We start from the raw sequence: 18,242 nt of genomic DNA, 5'->3' as shown, positions 1-18,242 counted from the left end.
CACATAGACCTCAAAGCCGGTGTTAGAATTATTGCACACACGAGTATCCATAAGTAAATCAGAGTCACGATTGCGCTTCTTCTAAAGGAATATTACATTTTTATGATATTGCTGCAAAACATTGATGAAATCTGACAGCAGACGCAAGGAGCTAAGTAAAACGAAAGGTGTGTGATTATGATTGTCTTTTCATTAATAAACAATAAGGATTGTGCAGTATAGCTGTAATCACACTCAATTTTTAAATAAATGATAAGGGAAATGAAACCGGCGACAAAAACTATGATAACATGACAAGGTTATGGATGTTGCGTAAGCATGGTAAGATGTTCTAATTAACCACAGGGACTTGTTACAGTACAGTAGCAGGGATGGGAGCAATTACATTAAAAATTAATTAATATAAATACAATCACTTGCTTAAAACATTCAATAAATCAACCAATTCAATTCTTTATTCGCCCAAAATCAGTTCCCTGGTATTTGAGGACTTGAGGTTCATATAATTATGTATACAAATACACACACACACAATAAAAACAACAAAAAAACAACAACCAAAAACAGGCAAGGATAACAAGTACAGACTGTGGACAAAAGTGATCGCATGATCGCATAATTTTTTTAACATGCCTTTTATTGAAAATAATTGAAAAACAGTTACATGTACAGGTAATAGAAAATTTGGTCAGTTACACATATATATTACTTTCCATACTGTAAGTATATATTTGTAATTAATAACACTCAAAAGCCATATTACAAATTACTATTACCCCTGTACAGTCATATATGGTCAGAAATTAGTCCTGACTTTTACCCCTTTCTATATGTAAGCAGTATTATATTGGTAACATTGGTTGCAATGCTTGATTATATATTATGAATGATTTACAAACTTTCATTTGATGTATTTGTGACAGGTCACAATGGTTACAGGTAACATTGGTTCCAAATTAGCTTACGTTACTGACGTGCAACCAGTTCTTGCCAAGTACAATTTCTCGCCAGTACATACCAGTAATTGTGACGTCATTTTTCGTATATACCGGTAATTTTATATGTTTATAAAATGACGTCACAATGTACTGGCAAAAAAATGGTACACGGGGAGAACTGGTATCACGCCCGTAGTGTTTGGTTAGGGTTAGAGATAGTTAGGGTAACCATTGTCACCAATGTTACCAATTAATGTATACAACCAAATAAAATGATACCCCTGTAAATCATGAAAATGACTGTGACCACTGTAACCCTATATTACCAAGAGAATATACCTGTGGAATTGTAACCAAATGAAGTAAGACCCGGGCTGCTTAACAGAAAAAGCTGGTCACCTATATGTTACCTTTTGTCACTTAAAGAATATAGCTGTAACCATTGTAAACATTATTACCAAATAAAATATAAGACCCCCTGCTAAACAAAAAAAGCCTTTTTATATATACCTCTGTTAGATCTACCTTTTGTCACCGACAGAATATAGTTGTAACCATTGTAACCAAATTAAATGATATCCCCTTGCTAAAAAGGTCTGTCACTCCTGTTACCCTGTGTCTCTGTAGACAACAGAACACCTTTTTTTTTCCATTAAACGTTATTATTATTTTGGCCAGAAAAATTACACCATGGTTAAAATAAATGGGACAGTGAATGCATCAGAGGTAGAGGCCAACAATGATGAGGGTGATGATACAGTTACTGGGAAACACAGATATTCCCTACCTGCTTTTAGATACACCAACATCTTTATCACACTAATGATTATTGATGGAATATTGTCTTGTATTCTGTGGTTAACAGGTAAGTACTTTTATTTAATTTCAAATGTTGAAGAAAATGACATATACTGTATATCCGGTAATTTTCGTGATGATCTAATTTTCGCTTTTTCCGCCATCTCTTTTAAATCGCAAATAATTGAAGAAATTATATTCTGTGCCATTTTCTATAACAAACTTTTTAAATCGCAAAAAATGACTAACGCAAATTAAAAAGGCTATAGATTTTCACAAAATTTGTGAAGCGCGGAAAAAAACTGGAACTTAGATGTAGCTTGACTTGCTGCATAAAACCCCACGCAGTTAATTGATAAGAGCAGCTTCCGTAAAATTTTAACACATCATTAGTAGCAATGGAAATACCAAATGAATTCTGTTCCATAACTTACAGTATCGATCAGACCCAACATGACACAAAGCAGCCCCAAACTTAACCCCGGGTAAGCTTTCGGGGTTTACTCTTCGTCTGCTGTTTGAAAACTTGTGTCCACTTGAGTTTATTTTGGGTCACCCTGGGGTTAACTTGGGGTTTACTTTGGGTTTGCTTTTGGGGTCCTTTTTATGCACTGAAGTGTGAAGCAGACCCATCTTTTATCTTGCCATCTAGCTGCCTGTAATTTCTGCCCCTGGTATATTCCAAATACACATATAGTGTTTGCATTCAGTGGTCTACTTCTGATCAGGGTTTAATCTCTGTGTCCACTGTGGGTTTACTTTGGGTTTACTCTGGGTCTGCTCTAGTAAACCCAGAGTAAACCCAGAGTAAACCCATGGTTAGTTGGGGTTTACTTTCTGCTAGGTTTGGTCTGATTGGTACTGTAAGTTGAGCCTCACACTTTATCTCAACTAATTTCTAAAATATGTGCAGATGACTTTAAATCTAAGATGTGCACTTAATCTGGTAATGATGCATTTGACTTTATAATAATTCCATGTATTATTTTTTCAGGAGGTCACTCAAAATATTTTGTGGACAACATAACAAATTTTCATTTCAAGGAGTCTGTATTTGATTTGGCACTACTAGCAGGATTCAAGACAGTTATAGTTGTGACATTTTTACCATTGTTAGAAAACAAATCTTATGAACAGATCGATAACCCTTACAACAGAAGTCTGGAGACAAAATGCTTTATTATAGACGCTTTTCTAAAAGTGCTATTCTTAGGATCTCTGGCATTTACCATAACAAAAGGAGGAATTATACTGCATTGTATATTAAATGATGACAACTATGTAACAATGCATGTCACATACAATGCCTTAGTCATATCGTCAGTGTCTTTCAGTCTTTTAGAGTTTTTACTCAGTTTATTCAGTGGCCGTTCAATGAGGAGATTAAAAATAGTGAGGATTCTACACAGGTTTAATGATAAAGGTCAAGAAATTGATAAGGAAGGAAAGCCCATCAAAAAGAAGGTGGATATTAAAAGATTGGTGAAGCTAGCTAAGCCAGTAAGTGTTTATTGCTTTTTCCAATGCAATTAAAGATCGCTTTGCATACAATAAACATAAAATTCAAAGTGTTTTTGTAGAGGTCACGATTGTGTCACAGTAGTATATATGCATGTGTGTAACTTAAGTTTTGATTTGTTATGATAACATCTGTTTATGTACAGTCACACTTTGTTATCTCGAACTAGATGGAACTGTTTAAAAATTTAGAGATATCCGTTTTTTGGAGATATTGAGCCAGTGTAAAATACTTAAAAAATGAGTGGTTGGGACTCATAAATCACTTTGACATATCCATTGTATTTGAGATATCAGTGTTTGAGATATCGAAGTTCAACTGTAATTTTTTGCCTGTAACAGGAGTGGGGGATCTTGGCGGGTGGATCCTGTGGATTACTGCTCTCCAGTGCAGCACAGACAGCAGCCCCATTGTTCTTTGGTGCAGTGGTTGATGCAGCACAAAAGAGCATGGGTAAAACCACTTTTCACATTAATGGAATGATTTATCTCTGTACACTTTATGGTGTTTATGAAAACGTTGAGCTGTTAAATATGCATGTTGAAAGTTAATATTTTGGTGTTGTATTTTCATTGTTAAATACCATAAACCTCCATTTTACAGATGAGCTCACTAGCACTGTGTTGACACTGTTGGTGATATACATAGTCTATGCAATATTTGCTGTTATACGAGCCTGGCTCTTCACCCTAGCGGGACAGAGGCTTGTGGCCAGACTGAGGAAACATCTGTTTAATCATATCATCCAACAAGATGTTGCTTTCTTTGATACCAATAGGTAGGACATACTCAATGATTCATGTATATCACTGTATTAACTAATTTAGATCTATTTACATAATCATAAATCAGGATCATTGCAATAAAGGGTCTTCCAGATTGATATTCAATTGATTTCAAATTGTCTGTTATCTTACAAGGCATCATCATGGTTTTAGTTCAAATTACTAGTAATTAAAAATTTAAGTAGAATTGTTCTCATATTGCTTATTGACAAGAAGATTGTGTGTACAATAAATACATGTAAAGTAAGAGTCTTTATTCTATGTCTTCCAGAACAGGAGAGCTGTGTAATAGGCTAGCGTCAGACACACAGGTTGTTCAGAATGCAGCCACTGTAAGTATGAAAAGAAGATAAATCAACTGATTATTTATTTGTTCATGCTAGCATAGTATAGGGATAACTATTGAACCAGTGATTCAGATTCTAAGTTCCATTAATTCCACCACAGGTGAATGTGTCGATGCTGGTGAGGTACACACTACAGATGGTGGGTTCCCTGGTGTTGATGTTTTACCTGAATGCTGCCCTCACAGGAGTCCTGCTAGCCGTGGTCCCTATAGTCTCCATTGTAGCTGTTCAGTACGGTAAGTTATGTTCTAGAAGCACCATCATAACATTATGTCATGGTGTAAGTCTACATATACTTTTAAAGTGTTTAAAAAATACTTTTGATCAGTTCATTGCTATAATTTTTTTAAATATTTTCTCTATTACCGAAATGTAAGGCAAAAACTAAAACCTGCAGAAATCAAGAAAGTTGATGTTTGCCTTAACATTTCAATAGATTTAAGAATTATGAAAGTTGCTGTATGCCATAACATTCCTGTAGATTTAAAAATCACAAAAAAGAATTACCATACACATTTAACAAAAATGACAGAATTACTTCAATTTGCCCAAATCCTGAATCCTTTTATCAGTACACGGTAGTAAATTGAGACTGTTCTCTTGATTGTAAGAGCTAGAACTTGAATTTCTAATGCAAGAATTACTGTAAATTGTGTACCACTAAATACCTTCCATAATTCTGAATGAAAAGCTTTGTTAGAAGAACCAAATATAGAGTAAGCCCTTTCATCTGCTTGATGTCCAGTACAATGTCAATGTAAAAAACAAAATAACTTGTATTGAAGGAATTAACAAGAGTAAATACATGTAATACTATTAGTACATGTATTCTAGTATTACTTTTAAATGTAAAACTAGATATTTAATTTGTAGGAAAGTTTGTGAAGAAAATGCGACAGAAATTTCAGGACCGTTTAGCTGATGCAGGTACTCTGGCTGAAGAAAACATTTCCAGCATCAGAACTGTCAGGTCTTTTGCCGGGGAGAACAAAGCTTCCAGTCTATATGGGGACGAAATCCAGAAGAGTTATGAAGTTGGCAAAAAACTAGCTGTTGCATATGGTAAATTCACATTTCATATTGAGAGCTCTTCTCCCTCCTCAAATTTGAAAATAAACATTTCTTTCACATTCGTGACATTATAAGGGTCTAGCACAACCATCAGTGATCAGTGGAAGGATTTTGATAAAGATGCTGAATACCCAAATGACTTCTCAAGGATTTTGAATTTGGCCTATTTCACCTATTCCTATACATTTGTATATTTATTGGTTTAGTAATATGTAACATGATGATAATTGTGTTATTTAGCATTTTGTAATGCTGTTGGCAGACAGCTTATACACTGTGCCTCTTCATATACATAAATACATGTTGGTGCGTCATTTAATTTTTTTATTGAATAGGTGCATTTGAGGGATTAGTAGGACTATTGGCCTATGGTGCAATAGCTATGGTACTGTGGTATGGGGGAAAGCTTGTATATGACAATACTCATGGAGAAAATACGGGTCTGACTCCTGGAGTACTCACATGTAAGTGTATTACAAAAAGAAAAATATGAATTTATGATGCTTGAGAAATCCAATCATTAGTAACTTATTGTAATGTAAATACATGTAATTTGATTGCTATTCGAAATTTTGTCTTCATCGCAAAAGGAAAAATTATGAATTTATGATGCTTCAGAAATTCAATCAATAGTAACTAATTGTAATGTAAATACATGTAATTTGATTGCTATTTGAAATTTTGTCTTCATTGCCGCTAGCAATGTTCCTCCACAAGTTAAAAATAATTTTAATATATTTTAACTTTAAATTAAATCAATTGTTACAAGCATTATTACAGACCTTACATATGCAAGTACATGACTAAGTCTTGTTTACTTTTGCAGCATTTTTACTCTACACCCTTCAAGTAGCCATGGCATTTGCTCTGATGTCTGCACTTTATGGTGATTTCATGCAGGTATGAAGCAATTTGATATAGTTAAAAGAGCCTGATTTAATAGATCAGATAATCAATTTAACCAGGAATCACTCTACTGATAAGTTGCATGTACATTTTGCACATACCAGTACCATAAGTATTTATTGAACTGATGAGATTTATGCATTGCTTCTTTTTATCATTTTTTCAAACTGCAAAGAAAGAAATATTTGTTGGAAAATTAAATTACTTTCATAAATTTCATTGATGTCTTTTTTCAACAAAATATAAGTCCAAACAGAAATTGTTTATTTATTATTCATGTTTACCGGTAGTAATGCTATTTTTGAGAATTTCATTAAAATAAATCTTTACCAAATCATTTTAGATTGCAAAACAACAAACTTTTATCCCTTTAAAAATCTTGCATATACATCACAATTCTTCTGTTTTGTATGTAAATCTAAAATGTTTCAAGTTTTTATCAAAATATTCTAATTAAAACAGTTTGATTATTAGCTCACATGATTTTATAAAATGAATTCAATGTCTATGAAGGCTGTAGGGGCTTCGATTCGAATCTTTGACTTACTGGACAGAATCCCAGATGTACCAACAGAAAATGGGGATGTCCTTTATCAATTGGATGGAAGTAAGTTAATAATAAATGAAATGATGCAAAATAAAAGAAATTTTGAATTAGCATGAAAAGGTTATTATATCCATATTGTATCATTTCAGGGGTAGAGTTTCAACATGTTTATTTCAATTATCCTTCCAGGCCAGAAACCAAAGTATTAAAGGTAATTAGGACAACAGTTTGGATCATGTAATTAGGGCCCCGCAAGGATTTGCGGGTGCCCTATAGTAATCACTCTGTCCGTCCGTCCTTCTGTCCGTCCGTCTGTCACTCTTCCGTCCACAAATTTCCTGTTTTTTTCTAATAACTTTTTTTATGGTTGCCCAATCAAGTTCAAATTGGGTGTGGAAGTTCAGTAGGCAGAAATACATATTTTGATGCTAAGTTTGGTTCTCTATGTCTTCTGGTTTGGAGCTGGGGTGGTGGGGTAGATTCCTAACTATGCATAAGAAGAATGGGCAAAGAGAGATAACTGCTGAGAATGAATGGGCAAAGAGAGATAACTGCTGAGAATGTTACCATTGTATACATGGAAGGCTGTGCAATATTTGTCCTTTGGGATTAATTAACCTTCCACAGGAAGAAAATCCTAAGCTTTATCTCTGTCTGTCACATTGAGATTAATTACTGCACTGCCTGTGTCTGCAAATGAACTGTTTTGAAGTTAAGGTCAATTTTGAATGATGTGTAGTATTGTGTACATTCTTTGAAATATGGATTTAAAATATAATATTCGTATTTTATTTTGGTAAAAATACCGTACACAATGATTTATAATAATTTATTGAATAGAGGCAAAGCCTAGGTATCATTGCATTGGTATCAATTCTTTTATCCCGTGGATATAACTCATTGGATATTTTTTTGATATCCGACAGTTGTGACTTTACAATGGGATTTGCCTAGGCATAATGAAGTAAAATAATGTAGAGTTTTATAAACAGTATAAACATTGATTGCGGTGTATAAAACATGGGATAAATAGAATCTCATATGATTTGTAGTATAATATGATTTTTATCCAACTTGTGTGTTTTATTCCCTCACTAAGGCTCAAGAAAAAAACACTTTAATTGTTGGATGAAAATCATATCCAACTACAAATCACGAGATCCTATATATTCCAGTTCTTTACATCTTCTGCCGGGCATTTCTTTTTCATCATTGTTAATATAAAGAGGATGGAATTCAAAGTTTTTTTCACTTCTGTATATTTATTGTCATAGCGGGGCCCTTCCTGACTGGTCAGTTTTCTAGTTTATGTAAAAATGACTATTGCATTTATATATTGCCAAACAATGTACATGAATTAAATACATGTATTGCAAGATGAAAGGGCTAGCATTGCAATTGAGTTTTGTGATCTAATATTTAGGAAAAAGTCAAGAGCTGACCCTAACCTTGGCATATTGGTCTTTGGGACTTAAATAAAACTGATTGCAATATTATTCAAAATATACCCCAATACTCAATTTTTGTTATTTTAAAATATGTGAACAGAGCCAAGGAATATCATGAAGATGACACTGCAATGAAAGAGCTTTTTGCATTTCATGCTTACTGTCATAGGAATAGATAAAAAAAACCTTTTTTTCTAATTCACACTATAATGGCTATTTCCCAAAGTGGAGATGATAGTCATTATATTGCATGTACCCTGAAATACACACTGAAAGAAATTCTGCTTCATTTACAGGACATCACCTTTACTGTGGAGCCTGGTGAGATGGTGGCACTGGTAGGGCCCAGCGGGGGTGGGAAATCCACCATTGTTAATCTGATAGAGAGGTTCTATGATCCTGACTCTGGGAAAATACTCTTAGGTAAGTAATTTTTTTATGTTTCGATCTAGCTTTGATTTAGTGCACACTTATACTGTGCATGTGTCACACCAGTACAGGGATGATGTAATGTGTGCATAGACAAGTTCCAAATTTGTTGTCAACATAGTATGTGGAACTCTAAAGAATCAAGCAGAAAGATGAAAATTAAATCATATTGGTACATTCATAACTAAATTATTGATCAGGTGATGTAGACCTAAAGACGTTAGATCCACAATGGTTCCGTAAGAAGATTGCAATGGTAGGACAGGAACCAACATTGTTTGCTTCCTCCATCAAGGACAACATAGCCTATGGATGTAGTGCCACTGATTACCAGGTATGCTCCGTTTATTCTACAATAACTGCATTTCAATCTTTATATACTATGTTATTTCACTATCGGAGTAAATTTATCTATTTATTGCAATTTTCAAACAATAGCTACAGTTCTGGACATGATTTAAAAAAGTTGCAATTTAAGGTACACATAAAATTGTGCTAGTTTTGGACTGATTTATCATATTTCTACACAAATTTTGTACAATTACCGTACATGTATTTGATTCTAAAAGAAATCTCAGACATTTTACTACAGATATAATCACTTTACTTGCCTCTGATACTCTTTTTAAACACCTTCACCAGCCCCGTAGAGTGAAGTGGTGCAGTTTGTTTATATGTAAATATGGCATCTCTCTCTGCATGTGAATTTAACATACCCGATACTTAATTTTCTTAAAATGGTCAGTTAAAGTTTTTAAGAGAAAGTCTAAGGCAAGGTAAATTGATGATATCTGTAGCAAATTGCAACATCTTTATTTTATAATTTATCAAAGAATGTGTAGAAATCAATTTTATTTACCGGTAACAAATGATATCAAGTACATGTATAAGCTATTTTTGGTTTCAGATAGAAGAAGTGGCTAAAGAAGCCAATGCCCATGAATTCATCTCTACTTTTGAGGAGGGGTACAACACACTCGTGGGGGAGAGAGGGGTTCGTCTTTCAGGGGGTCAGAAACAGAGAATAGCCATTGCCAGAGCTCTCATCATGAACCCTGTACTCCTCTTACTCGATGAGGTAAACAATTTAAAAAATAAAGGTCTACCGACCATCATTTTTGAGTACAATCTTCTACTGTTATGTTTTGATGAATGTTTATAGCCCAGAAATTATTTTTTAAAATGCCATTACGAATACCTCCAGATTAAGTAGTATTAAAAAGTGTGAAGAAACATTACAATTCTCTATAGGGGAAAATTTGTCAAGGTTTGCTGGGAATATATTGAACAGTATGAGTATTATCGATAGATGATTTTGTCACCTGATTGTGATACATCATACCTTTACATCGTACAGGCCACCAGTGCCCTGGATGCTGAGAGTGAACACTTGGTACAGGAGGCAGTAGACAGAGCCATGAAAGGAAGAACGGTCATCGTTATAGCACATCGTCTGTCCACAGTCCGCAATGCCACCAAGGTTAGTCAGTTATTCTATAAACCCTGACTCTGAAACTATCCTAACTCAGTAAATTTGGGAAAAGTCCAAACAGTTTTGTATGGTCAAGGTCAATTAGTTGCAAGAACCCCCTAACTACTTCGCTACCCTGACTCCATCACTGTAAGGAAATGCCTAACAAATGTGGTTGTGACATTAATTTTGAATGTTAAAAATTGACAGATGTCAAAAATTTGCACTGATCAACTTCAAAAATATGTAAATACCAAAAACAGATCATACATTTATTAATTGCATTTGATTTATTTTAACTTGTCCAGAACATATCTTCTTTCCCCTTGGCCAAATCTGGCTTTTAATTTACCCAGAATGCTTTTGAGTAAAGAAAGTGTAGTGACCTATATTCAAGTTTTTAGCTCACCTGAGCTGAAAGCTGAAGTGAGCTTTTCAGATCACTTTTTGTCTGGCGTCCGTCCGTCTGTCTGTCCATCTGTAAACTTTTTACATTTTCGACTTCTTCTCCAGAACAACTGGGCCAATTTCAACAAAACTTGGCACAAAGCATTATTGGGTAAAGGGGATTCAAATTTCTTAAAATGAAGTGTTACGCTCCCTCTCAAGGGGAGATAATTAGGATTTATTGAAAATTTGTTGATATATTTCGAAAATCTTCTTCTCAAAAACCAACTGGCCAGAAAAGCTGAAACTTTTGGGGAAGCATCCTCAGATAGTGTAGATTAAATTTTGTTCAAATCATGGTCCCCGGGGGTAAAGTGGGGCCACAATGGGGGTCAAAGTTTTACATAGAATATATAGAGTAAATCTTTAAAGATCTTCTTCTCAGAAACAAATCAGCAAGGAAAGCTGAAACTTGTGTAAAGGATTCTTATGTAGTGTAGATACAAATTTGTGAAAATCATGACCCCTGGGGTAGAGTGGAGCTACAATGTGGGGGGGGGGGGATGGGTCAAATTTTTACATAGGAATATATAGTGTTTATCTTTTAAGATCTTCTTCTTAGAAACTAATCAGCCAGGAAAGCTTAAACTTGTGTGGAAGCATCCTCGGGTAGGGTAAATTCAAGTTTGTTCAAATTATAATCCCCGGGGGTAGGATAGGGTCACAACAATGGGGGGGGGGCAAAAATTTACAGAAGAAAATTTTTAAGATATCTTTTTTCTAAAAACCACTTGCCTAGAAAAGCTGTAACTTAAATGAAAGCAATCTTTTAAATTCTTTCAAATCAAAATCTTGAGGAGTAGGGTGGGGGTACATTGGGATTACACTTTTACAAAGGAAAATATTTTAATTCACAAAAAATGAAATGTTATGATATATGGTTTTTCTTAAATGCAAGAATTCTGACATATCGCTGATTCTTTCAAATTGTTTAGACTTTGCCCTTGGACAATTCTTGGGCCACACAAGGGGTTCAGAGTTCGATGTACCAATTTTCCCGACGATGAGTCAGTATTTTTTTCTCTGAAGCAGAGCACTCGACTTATCATCTTGATCGACTTGTCTCAGGCTTGAGGTCGGAAAATTGTTAAAAATAGTATTAAAAATCTTGGTTTTAATCATCTTGAGTTGGCTGTGTGATTGAAAATTACGTTGTTGAATTCATTGTTCATCTTTAATAATTATCATTTTCACTCATTTGTTAACACTAGAATACATAATAATAACAGTTATTAGAAAATGGTACATTGTCTTTAATCAATTAAAAGTTTTACTGTTCCGTTTTTATAAACACATCGTCACATGGTTCCATGTATCACTAGTGGGAAGATAACATTGTGCAGAAAAATTAAAACCAAACTTGAATGGAAAAAATTATTGTAGTAGGTCCGGGGAATGTTTTTAAGTTCTATTATTTTATTAGTAAAGAGTTGTTAGTGGAAAGTATAAAAAAGAAATATTTTATGGTCAAATTCAGTCTTAAAATACGTAATCGACTATTATCAATACTATTGTTTATACAGTAGGCTGACACCGGTTGTGCTAATAATCTTGCCTTAAGGCTAAGATCTATACGGCAATTTCACTCCCTGTGTATATAAAGAGTACTGTTATTAGAGTGATTATAGTTCATTGATTAATTATTGTCCAATTTTTTGATTTTGTTAGACAAAAATTTTTGGAAACGTATGTATGTCGTAAATCGTCATTTTCAAGTCGTACAAATGATTGATCTATTTCTAACAGTGTTTCTGTAAAATAATAGCGTGTAACTGTATTACTGGATACAAAGTAAACAAGTTTCATCAAATCATAGTAATTGCTAAGCTTTCTGCACTTGAGATCCCCCTTTGAAGTCCAACACGAGACAGGTGCATGCCTCTGACACCGGAAATTGTTAAACATACATTGACCACGCGCCGAGTCAGCAGGTGGCTGGTTACGTAATGGGGAATACACTGGCGATAGTCAGAATGGATAATTATTTTAATGCATGGGAATAAAATATTTCTGTCAAAGTAAGTTTAGTTTTGCATAACACGCGATATCGGGAATTGTTTACAATGCAAGCGACTTTGTAGATGTTGCCGTTATTTGAAAATATGATGCATAAGTATAAAGAGTAATTGTTTAAATGTTAATCATTAATAATAATTGGTAGCAATATCGGGGACATCGTGGCATCATACACTGATAATGTTACTGCAGTTTTATACGCCATTTTGAAGTGATAAGATCGACGTATCATCTGAATAGATGTATCGTAGGATTTTCTTAAAATTTTGGCTAAAAATGAGCAATTCGACGAGTCATCTGCATCGACGAGTTGTCGGGAAAATATGGTAGGTTTATATCCCATATATAAACAATTTTTTAGGATCTTTTTTGAATACTGCAATGCTTAACAAGTGATATGACTATAAAATCATCCTGTTAAAAAGGGACTTGATTATGAACATAAAAATATCCAGGGTAAAAAAAGGACTTTTATTTATACAGGATTTACATGCATCATACTAAATTGTCCTGATAGTTTGTATTATGACTGTGTTAAGCTAATTTTACCATACCTATTGTTGCTCAGGTGAGTGATGTGGCCCATGGGCCTCTTGTTTAGTCTTGTTTCAAAATCAAAGCAGACCTCTGTAAAAATGGTATGTTGATCAAATTTCCCCCTCCCTCCACAGACCTATATATCTTGCTTCATGAAAAAAATGCCTGTAGGTAAAGAATGAACACTGTTCCTGTAAAGCTCTTGTTTTGAGCATACATATTGGAATCTTAATTATACCGTTGAACCTATATACATGTACGTTAAACCTATATACATAATATATATTAACTGTTAGTTCTTAAGGGTGCTTATGGATAGGGGTGATTTTACAAAGTTTCTAAATCAAATGTTAAGGTTATAGCAGATCTCTGTGAAATCCAATATTCTCTCTCTTTTGGCCCAATATAGCTCATACTCAAGAATGTGCATTGAATTTGAATTTTCTCAGTAAGAGGTCAAGGTCACAGTAGATGTGCAAATTTATGTCCAGCCCATATTCCTAATTGACATATATCACCAGTCCTTTAACCAAGTTTATTGCTCGATGGTCATTGTCAGAGCTAATCTTTGTGAAACCCACTTTAGAGTGGGTATTGGATTTGCAATGACCCTGATTAGTTTTGTCGTTAAGGCAAAGTCAAGGCACAATGTTTATTAGGGCCTTGCTCTGCGGGTGCCCTAAAGTGATCAGTCTGTCTGTCTTTCCATCCATCTGTTCATCTGAGATCGCTTGTCAGGAGCATATCTTCTCTCCCGGCTCATACTTCACTTACAGAGTGTCTATGGTCAAAGGGTGTGCAGTGACCTTAAATAACTTTGTACATGTAGGTCAAGGATCAAGGTCATATAGGACCACGCAAAAATCCTTTTTTCAGAGCATTTATACTTTCTACTAAGCCCTATTTGGCTCATACTTCACATAAACAGATCTTTTTAGTAAAGGCTGTGTAGTGACCTTGAACCAATTTCAAGGTCAAATGTGAAGTCATACTAGAATTATATGAAAAATCCTTGTCTGGAGCATATCTTCTCTTCCTTTGCTCGAATCAGGCTCATACTTCTTGTAGATCAAATGTCAAGGTCATAACAGATCACAAATTTTTTTTTGAAGCATATATATACTCACCACTTAGCCTTATCTGGCTAATACTTTACTTAAACAAAGCTTTTTTGTTAATGGCGTGCAGTGACCTTGAACCAAGTCAATGTTAAGGTCATAGCGGATCTCTTTATAATCAGTTTAGACCACAGATTATTTCCCATTTCTAAATCTTTCTCATATTGAACAAAAATGCCTGTATGTAAGGAGTAAATAATGAGATTGAATTGGAAGTTCTATGCCAGCTTGAAATTTTCTATGTTATAGGTCAAGGTCAAAGCAAAATTTTTCATCCCATGGTAATTTAAGTGGGGCTCTTTGAGATTGTCACCATATAAATGTTGTCTAGTTATCATATATATATAGTTCATATCAATTTTTTTTTGCTAATGAAATATAAACACACATCAAAGTAAATGTACATTATTCTTTATTTCAGGTTGTTGTCATTGACAAAGGAGAGATAGCAGAGATGGGCACCCATGATGATTTGATAGCCAAGAATGGTGTTTATAAGCGTCTAGTATTACGTCAGTTAACTGCAGGCTCATTCCACGAGTCCCTGGATACAGATAACAATCAGGAATAGAAACATGGTTCTCTCTTAACTTTGTATACATGTAACTCCAGGTTAATTCAAATTACAAGTATCAAACACTGTACGTAAGGAAACATTATCAGGAGTAGGAACTCAGTTCTCTCTTAAGAATAACATTTAATTTACATGTAGCTCCCCGTTAATTAGAATAACAAGTACACGTATTATCAATCACATGCGTGGATCTAGGAGGGGGTGTCTGGACATCCCCCCCCCAAAAAAAAAAATTCAGTTTTCTTTATATTACATTGTAAAATTACCAAAAATTTCTTGGATCTCCTGGCAAACTCAAATAACCATTTGACACCCCCCCCCCCTTGGAAAATATTTTTGAATCCATGCATAAAACATTGTCAGGAAAAATAATCAGAAGTAAAAACTCAAATCTCCCTTAATTGTAAAATCAGAGTACATGTATTTAAGTACAAGCAATGCATACTGGTAAATGGCAGTAGTGTATTAACTTGAAATATTTACCACATATCCTTACTTTTGTTCTGTTATGTGAATTTATTTTTTGTCATGTTTTTTAAAAAGTACCATATTAATTTGTTGATGCACTGTTTTCATGCATCTGTCCTTTAATATTTAATGTTGCCATTTATAGAATCATATGAAATGTGTTCCAGAAATGTTTTATATGCATTATCTTGGGGAGAAAAAATCAGTTATCATGTTCTACTGGTATTTTAACTTAATGCTAATATTTTTCATGATTTTATTCAAAGCAAAAAATCACTTACCGTAATTTAACACCTAACTTTGAGGGTGCGTATTATGTACAGGTGCATGCTTTACACTTTGCATGAGACTTTACGAGTCTTTTTAAAGTTTATAATGTTTTATCCAAGATTTAAAATATCATTTAAGAACTGACTTTAAGTCAGACATGGAACCACAAAATACTGGTACATGAAATTCATAAATATGTATCCTTTCATATTTATTTTATTTATTTTTTATGTATACATTATGTAAGGTTTTAAATCCATATTCCATGACATTTGTATTTTGTACTGAACTCTATTTATGTCAAACATTTTCACTATATAAGTAATTTATAAAATTGCAACCATTCATTATCAATGGTTACTCAGTTTGTTTGTGTGTTTGTGAGTGTTATTGTGTTTTGTCCATGCATGCTTTTTAACTTGGCTTATTTGTGAAACATGTGAACAAAACTTTAGAATGTTGCGCCCTGCACATCAGTTTATCAAATTCCAAAAATCTTGTGTTATTAAACTTTTTATTTTTGTTGTTGGGGGGGGGGGGGGGGGGTGGTAGGGTTGCATTTATATTTTACATATGAAAATATATACTGGTATTGAAATACAATAAAACCTCCATATTGGGACCTCTATAGGATTTCAAGATAATGTATTAAAGAATTAGAGACCCTAGAAGTTAGAGTATCTGATCAGACAATGGTTGAGTCTGTTCACTGATTAAGTTTATCAACGGAATTTAAGATATCAAATTAATGTCAAAAATATCAAAAATCTGCAAATCTACATGTTTTTCAAGTTCATATCTGTTATGAATACAATTTGTTTCAGAGTCATCTGTTTTTAGGGTACAGTAGCATGCATATTAAACTTTTCATATTCCAATGTGCAGTTCAATTACAGGATACAAAATTTAGCTGGTACATGTACTCATATGCGGGTATTTAGCATGTTGTTTGTCTGTGATATGATTTGATTTTATCTGATTTGATTTTACATTTATCAATTAAAGAAAAGAAAATTATACAACTTTGTTACATAAGTGTGTTCTGTGCAAGGAAAGTGCATTAAATATTGGGACATATAGAATTCAATTTACAATTAACATGTCGGCTAGGGAAACAAGAGACCTATGGGCCATCTTGCAAAAATCCACGATGCATTAATTGAACTTTTTAGTATCAAAGATGGAAATTTGACAAGTCACATTTTATTTTAAAAAAGAAGCAAAAGCCTTTGGCACAAGGATACTCAGTGACAAATTCTACAAAACTTGGCCATAGGTCTGGAGATATGGCCAATGTTCCAAAAAGTTAAGGGTGTTGCTAAAACACGGAACGGAAAAGAATGGAATACAGAAAATGTTATGTAATGTTATTTACTTGATAGATGTGTTTAACAAGCTTTAAATGATATACTTAAGGTAAATTTTTAATATTGTAAAAACTGTTATTGATATTCAATTTTATTTATTTAGAAAATGTATGATTTTCTCTCAATATACATTACATGCTTTGACCATTAGTCCCAGTTTATCAACTAAACAACATATCCAGCGCTTTATTCGGATTATGTTGCAGGACTGTACAATCACGTAGGTAAACGTATAGAAACTTCAAACTGTCATACCTAAAATACTAGGAATAAGTAATCTTAAACGGTAGAAGATGTAGACAGCGAACGGCGATATCAGAAGAAAGAAAAGAGACTTTGCAGGACATCTTGAGCGTTAGTGACCCAATAAAATGATCCTGGTTTCAATTAAATGATCTTTAAAATAGTGAGACGAAAACATTAGCAAACAGATGTAGCAGCAAAACCTCTTACCAGTGATAGTGGATTTTGTTCGTCAGTCACGTTTTTGATATCATGCTACTATTGAATTTTTTATATACCCGGTAGTATGGATCACTAAAAATTCAATGTTTGAATTTTTTAAAACAAGTTTAAATCCCAAGCAAGGTTCAAAGTCATGAAAAACACAACCAAAGGCTCAACTAACTGCCCTACACTATTATTCCAACAATATAACAAATGGAAAATAATTTCAAAGTTTAATAGCTTATTTGATCACAATGTGTGTACATTTCATTTTTCCGTTTCATACTTTATCAAGCAAATTGAATGCAATGAATTAGTTAATAGACATTTGTAAGAATGATATCAAATGATTGAGCTACCTCTTGATAATAATCACTCATAAACTATGAATAAAAGATACAAAGTACATATTTGTGTCCAATCTATACAATATTTAAGCATTAAACGTCACAGTATTTTTTCCGATTTCCATTCCATTCCGTTTTCCGTTCCCCGTTTTAGCAACACCCAAAATGTTATTGGTCACCACACAAAGCATTAGTTTTTGGTCTTTAGTTCTGAGAACTTGATAGAAAATAAGGGCCTGAATGGTCATATTGATGTAATGCATCCATGTAAATGTTAAATACACCCATGTTAGCTAGTACAGTAAAACTCAGTTATAGCAAAGTGTTAGAGACCGATTGATTTACTCCATTATATCAGTAATTCGTCATATCCATATAACAAATTCGTAATA

General features: G+C 33.7%; 1 protein-coding gene across 2 annotated transcripts; it reads left to right on the top strand.

The window, feature by feature from the left end:
• Window positions 1-93: 93 nt before the first annotated feature.
• On the top strand, window positions 94-16,964 carry LOC128190479 (uncharacterized). Of its 2 annotated transcripts, none has more exons than XM_052862554.1 (17): window positions 94-167; window positions 1,617-1,803; window positions 2,731-3,236; window positions 3,597-3,708; window positions 3,859-4,033; window positions 4,312-4,372; window positions 4,488-4,623; window positions 5,261-5,449; window positions 5,794-5,922; window positions 6,285-6,358; window positions 6,878-6,971; window positions 7,061-7,122; window positions 8,656-8,782; window positions 8,989-9,122; window positions 9,696-9,866; window positions 10,146-10,268; window positions 14,799-16,964. In XM_052862554.1, the coding sequence occupies exons 2-17, from the start codon at window positions 1,629-1,631 to the stop codon at window positions 14,946-14,948; spliced, it is 2,418 nt and encodes an 805-aa protein (XP_052718514.1). In that variant the 5' UTR covers window positions 94-167; window positions 1,617-1,628; the 3' UTR covers window positions 14,949-16,964. The 2 variants fall into 2 exon arrangements, with proteins under 2 accessions (XP_052718514.1, XP_052718513.1); XM_052862553.1 differs by lacking the exon at window positions 94-167 and adding an exon at window positions 185-321.
• The last annotated feature ends 1,278 nt before the right edge of the window (window positions 16,965-18,242 follow it).

The sequence above is a fragment of the Crassostrea angulata genome, chromosome 6 (genome assembly GCF_025612915.1).
Source record: "Crassostrea angulata isolate pt1a10 chromosome 6, ASM2561291v2, whole genome shotgun sequence".
Classification (NCBI taxonomy): domain Eukaryota; kingdom Metazoa; phylum Mollusca; class Bivalvia; order Ostreida; family Ostreidae; genus Magallana; species Magallana angulata.
This window is presented reverse-complemented; position numbering and strand designations above follow the sequence as displayed.

What these genes read in the sequence shown, in the direction of transcription:
- LOC128190479 (XM_052862553.1), top strand. An exon ending in TTGTATTCTGTGGTTAACAG is followed by an intron (nt 1,804 to 2,730) that starts GTAAGTACTTTT and finishes TTATTTTTTCAG; the next exon opens with GAGGTCACTCAAAATATTTT. An exon ending in TACTCCTCTTACTCGATGAG is followed by an intron (nt 9,867 to 10,145) that starts GTAAACAATTTA and finishes TACATCGTACAG; the next exon opens with GCCACCAGTGCCCTGGATGC.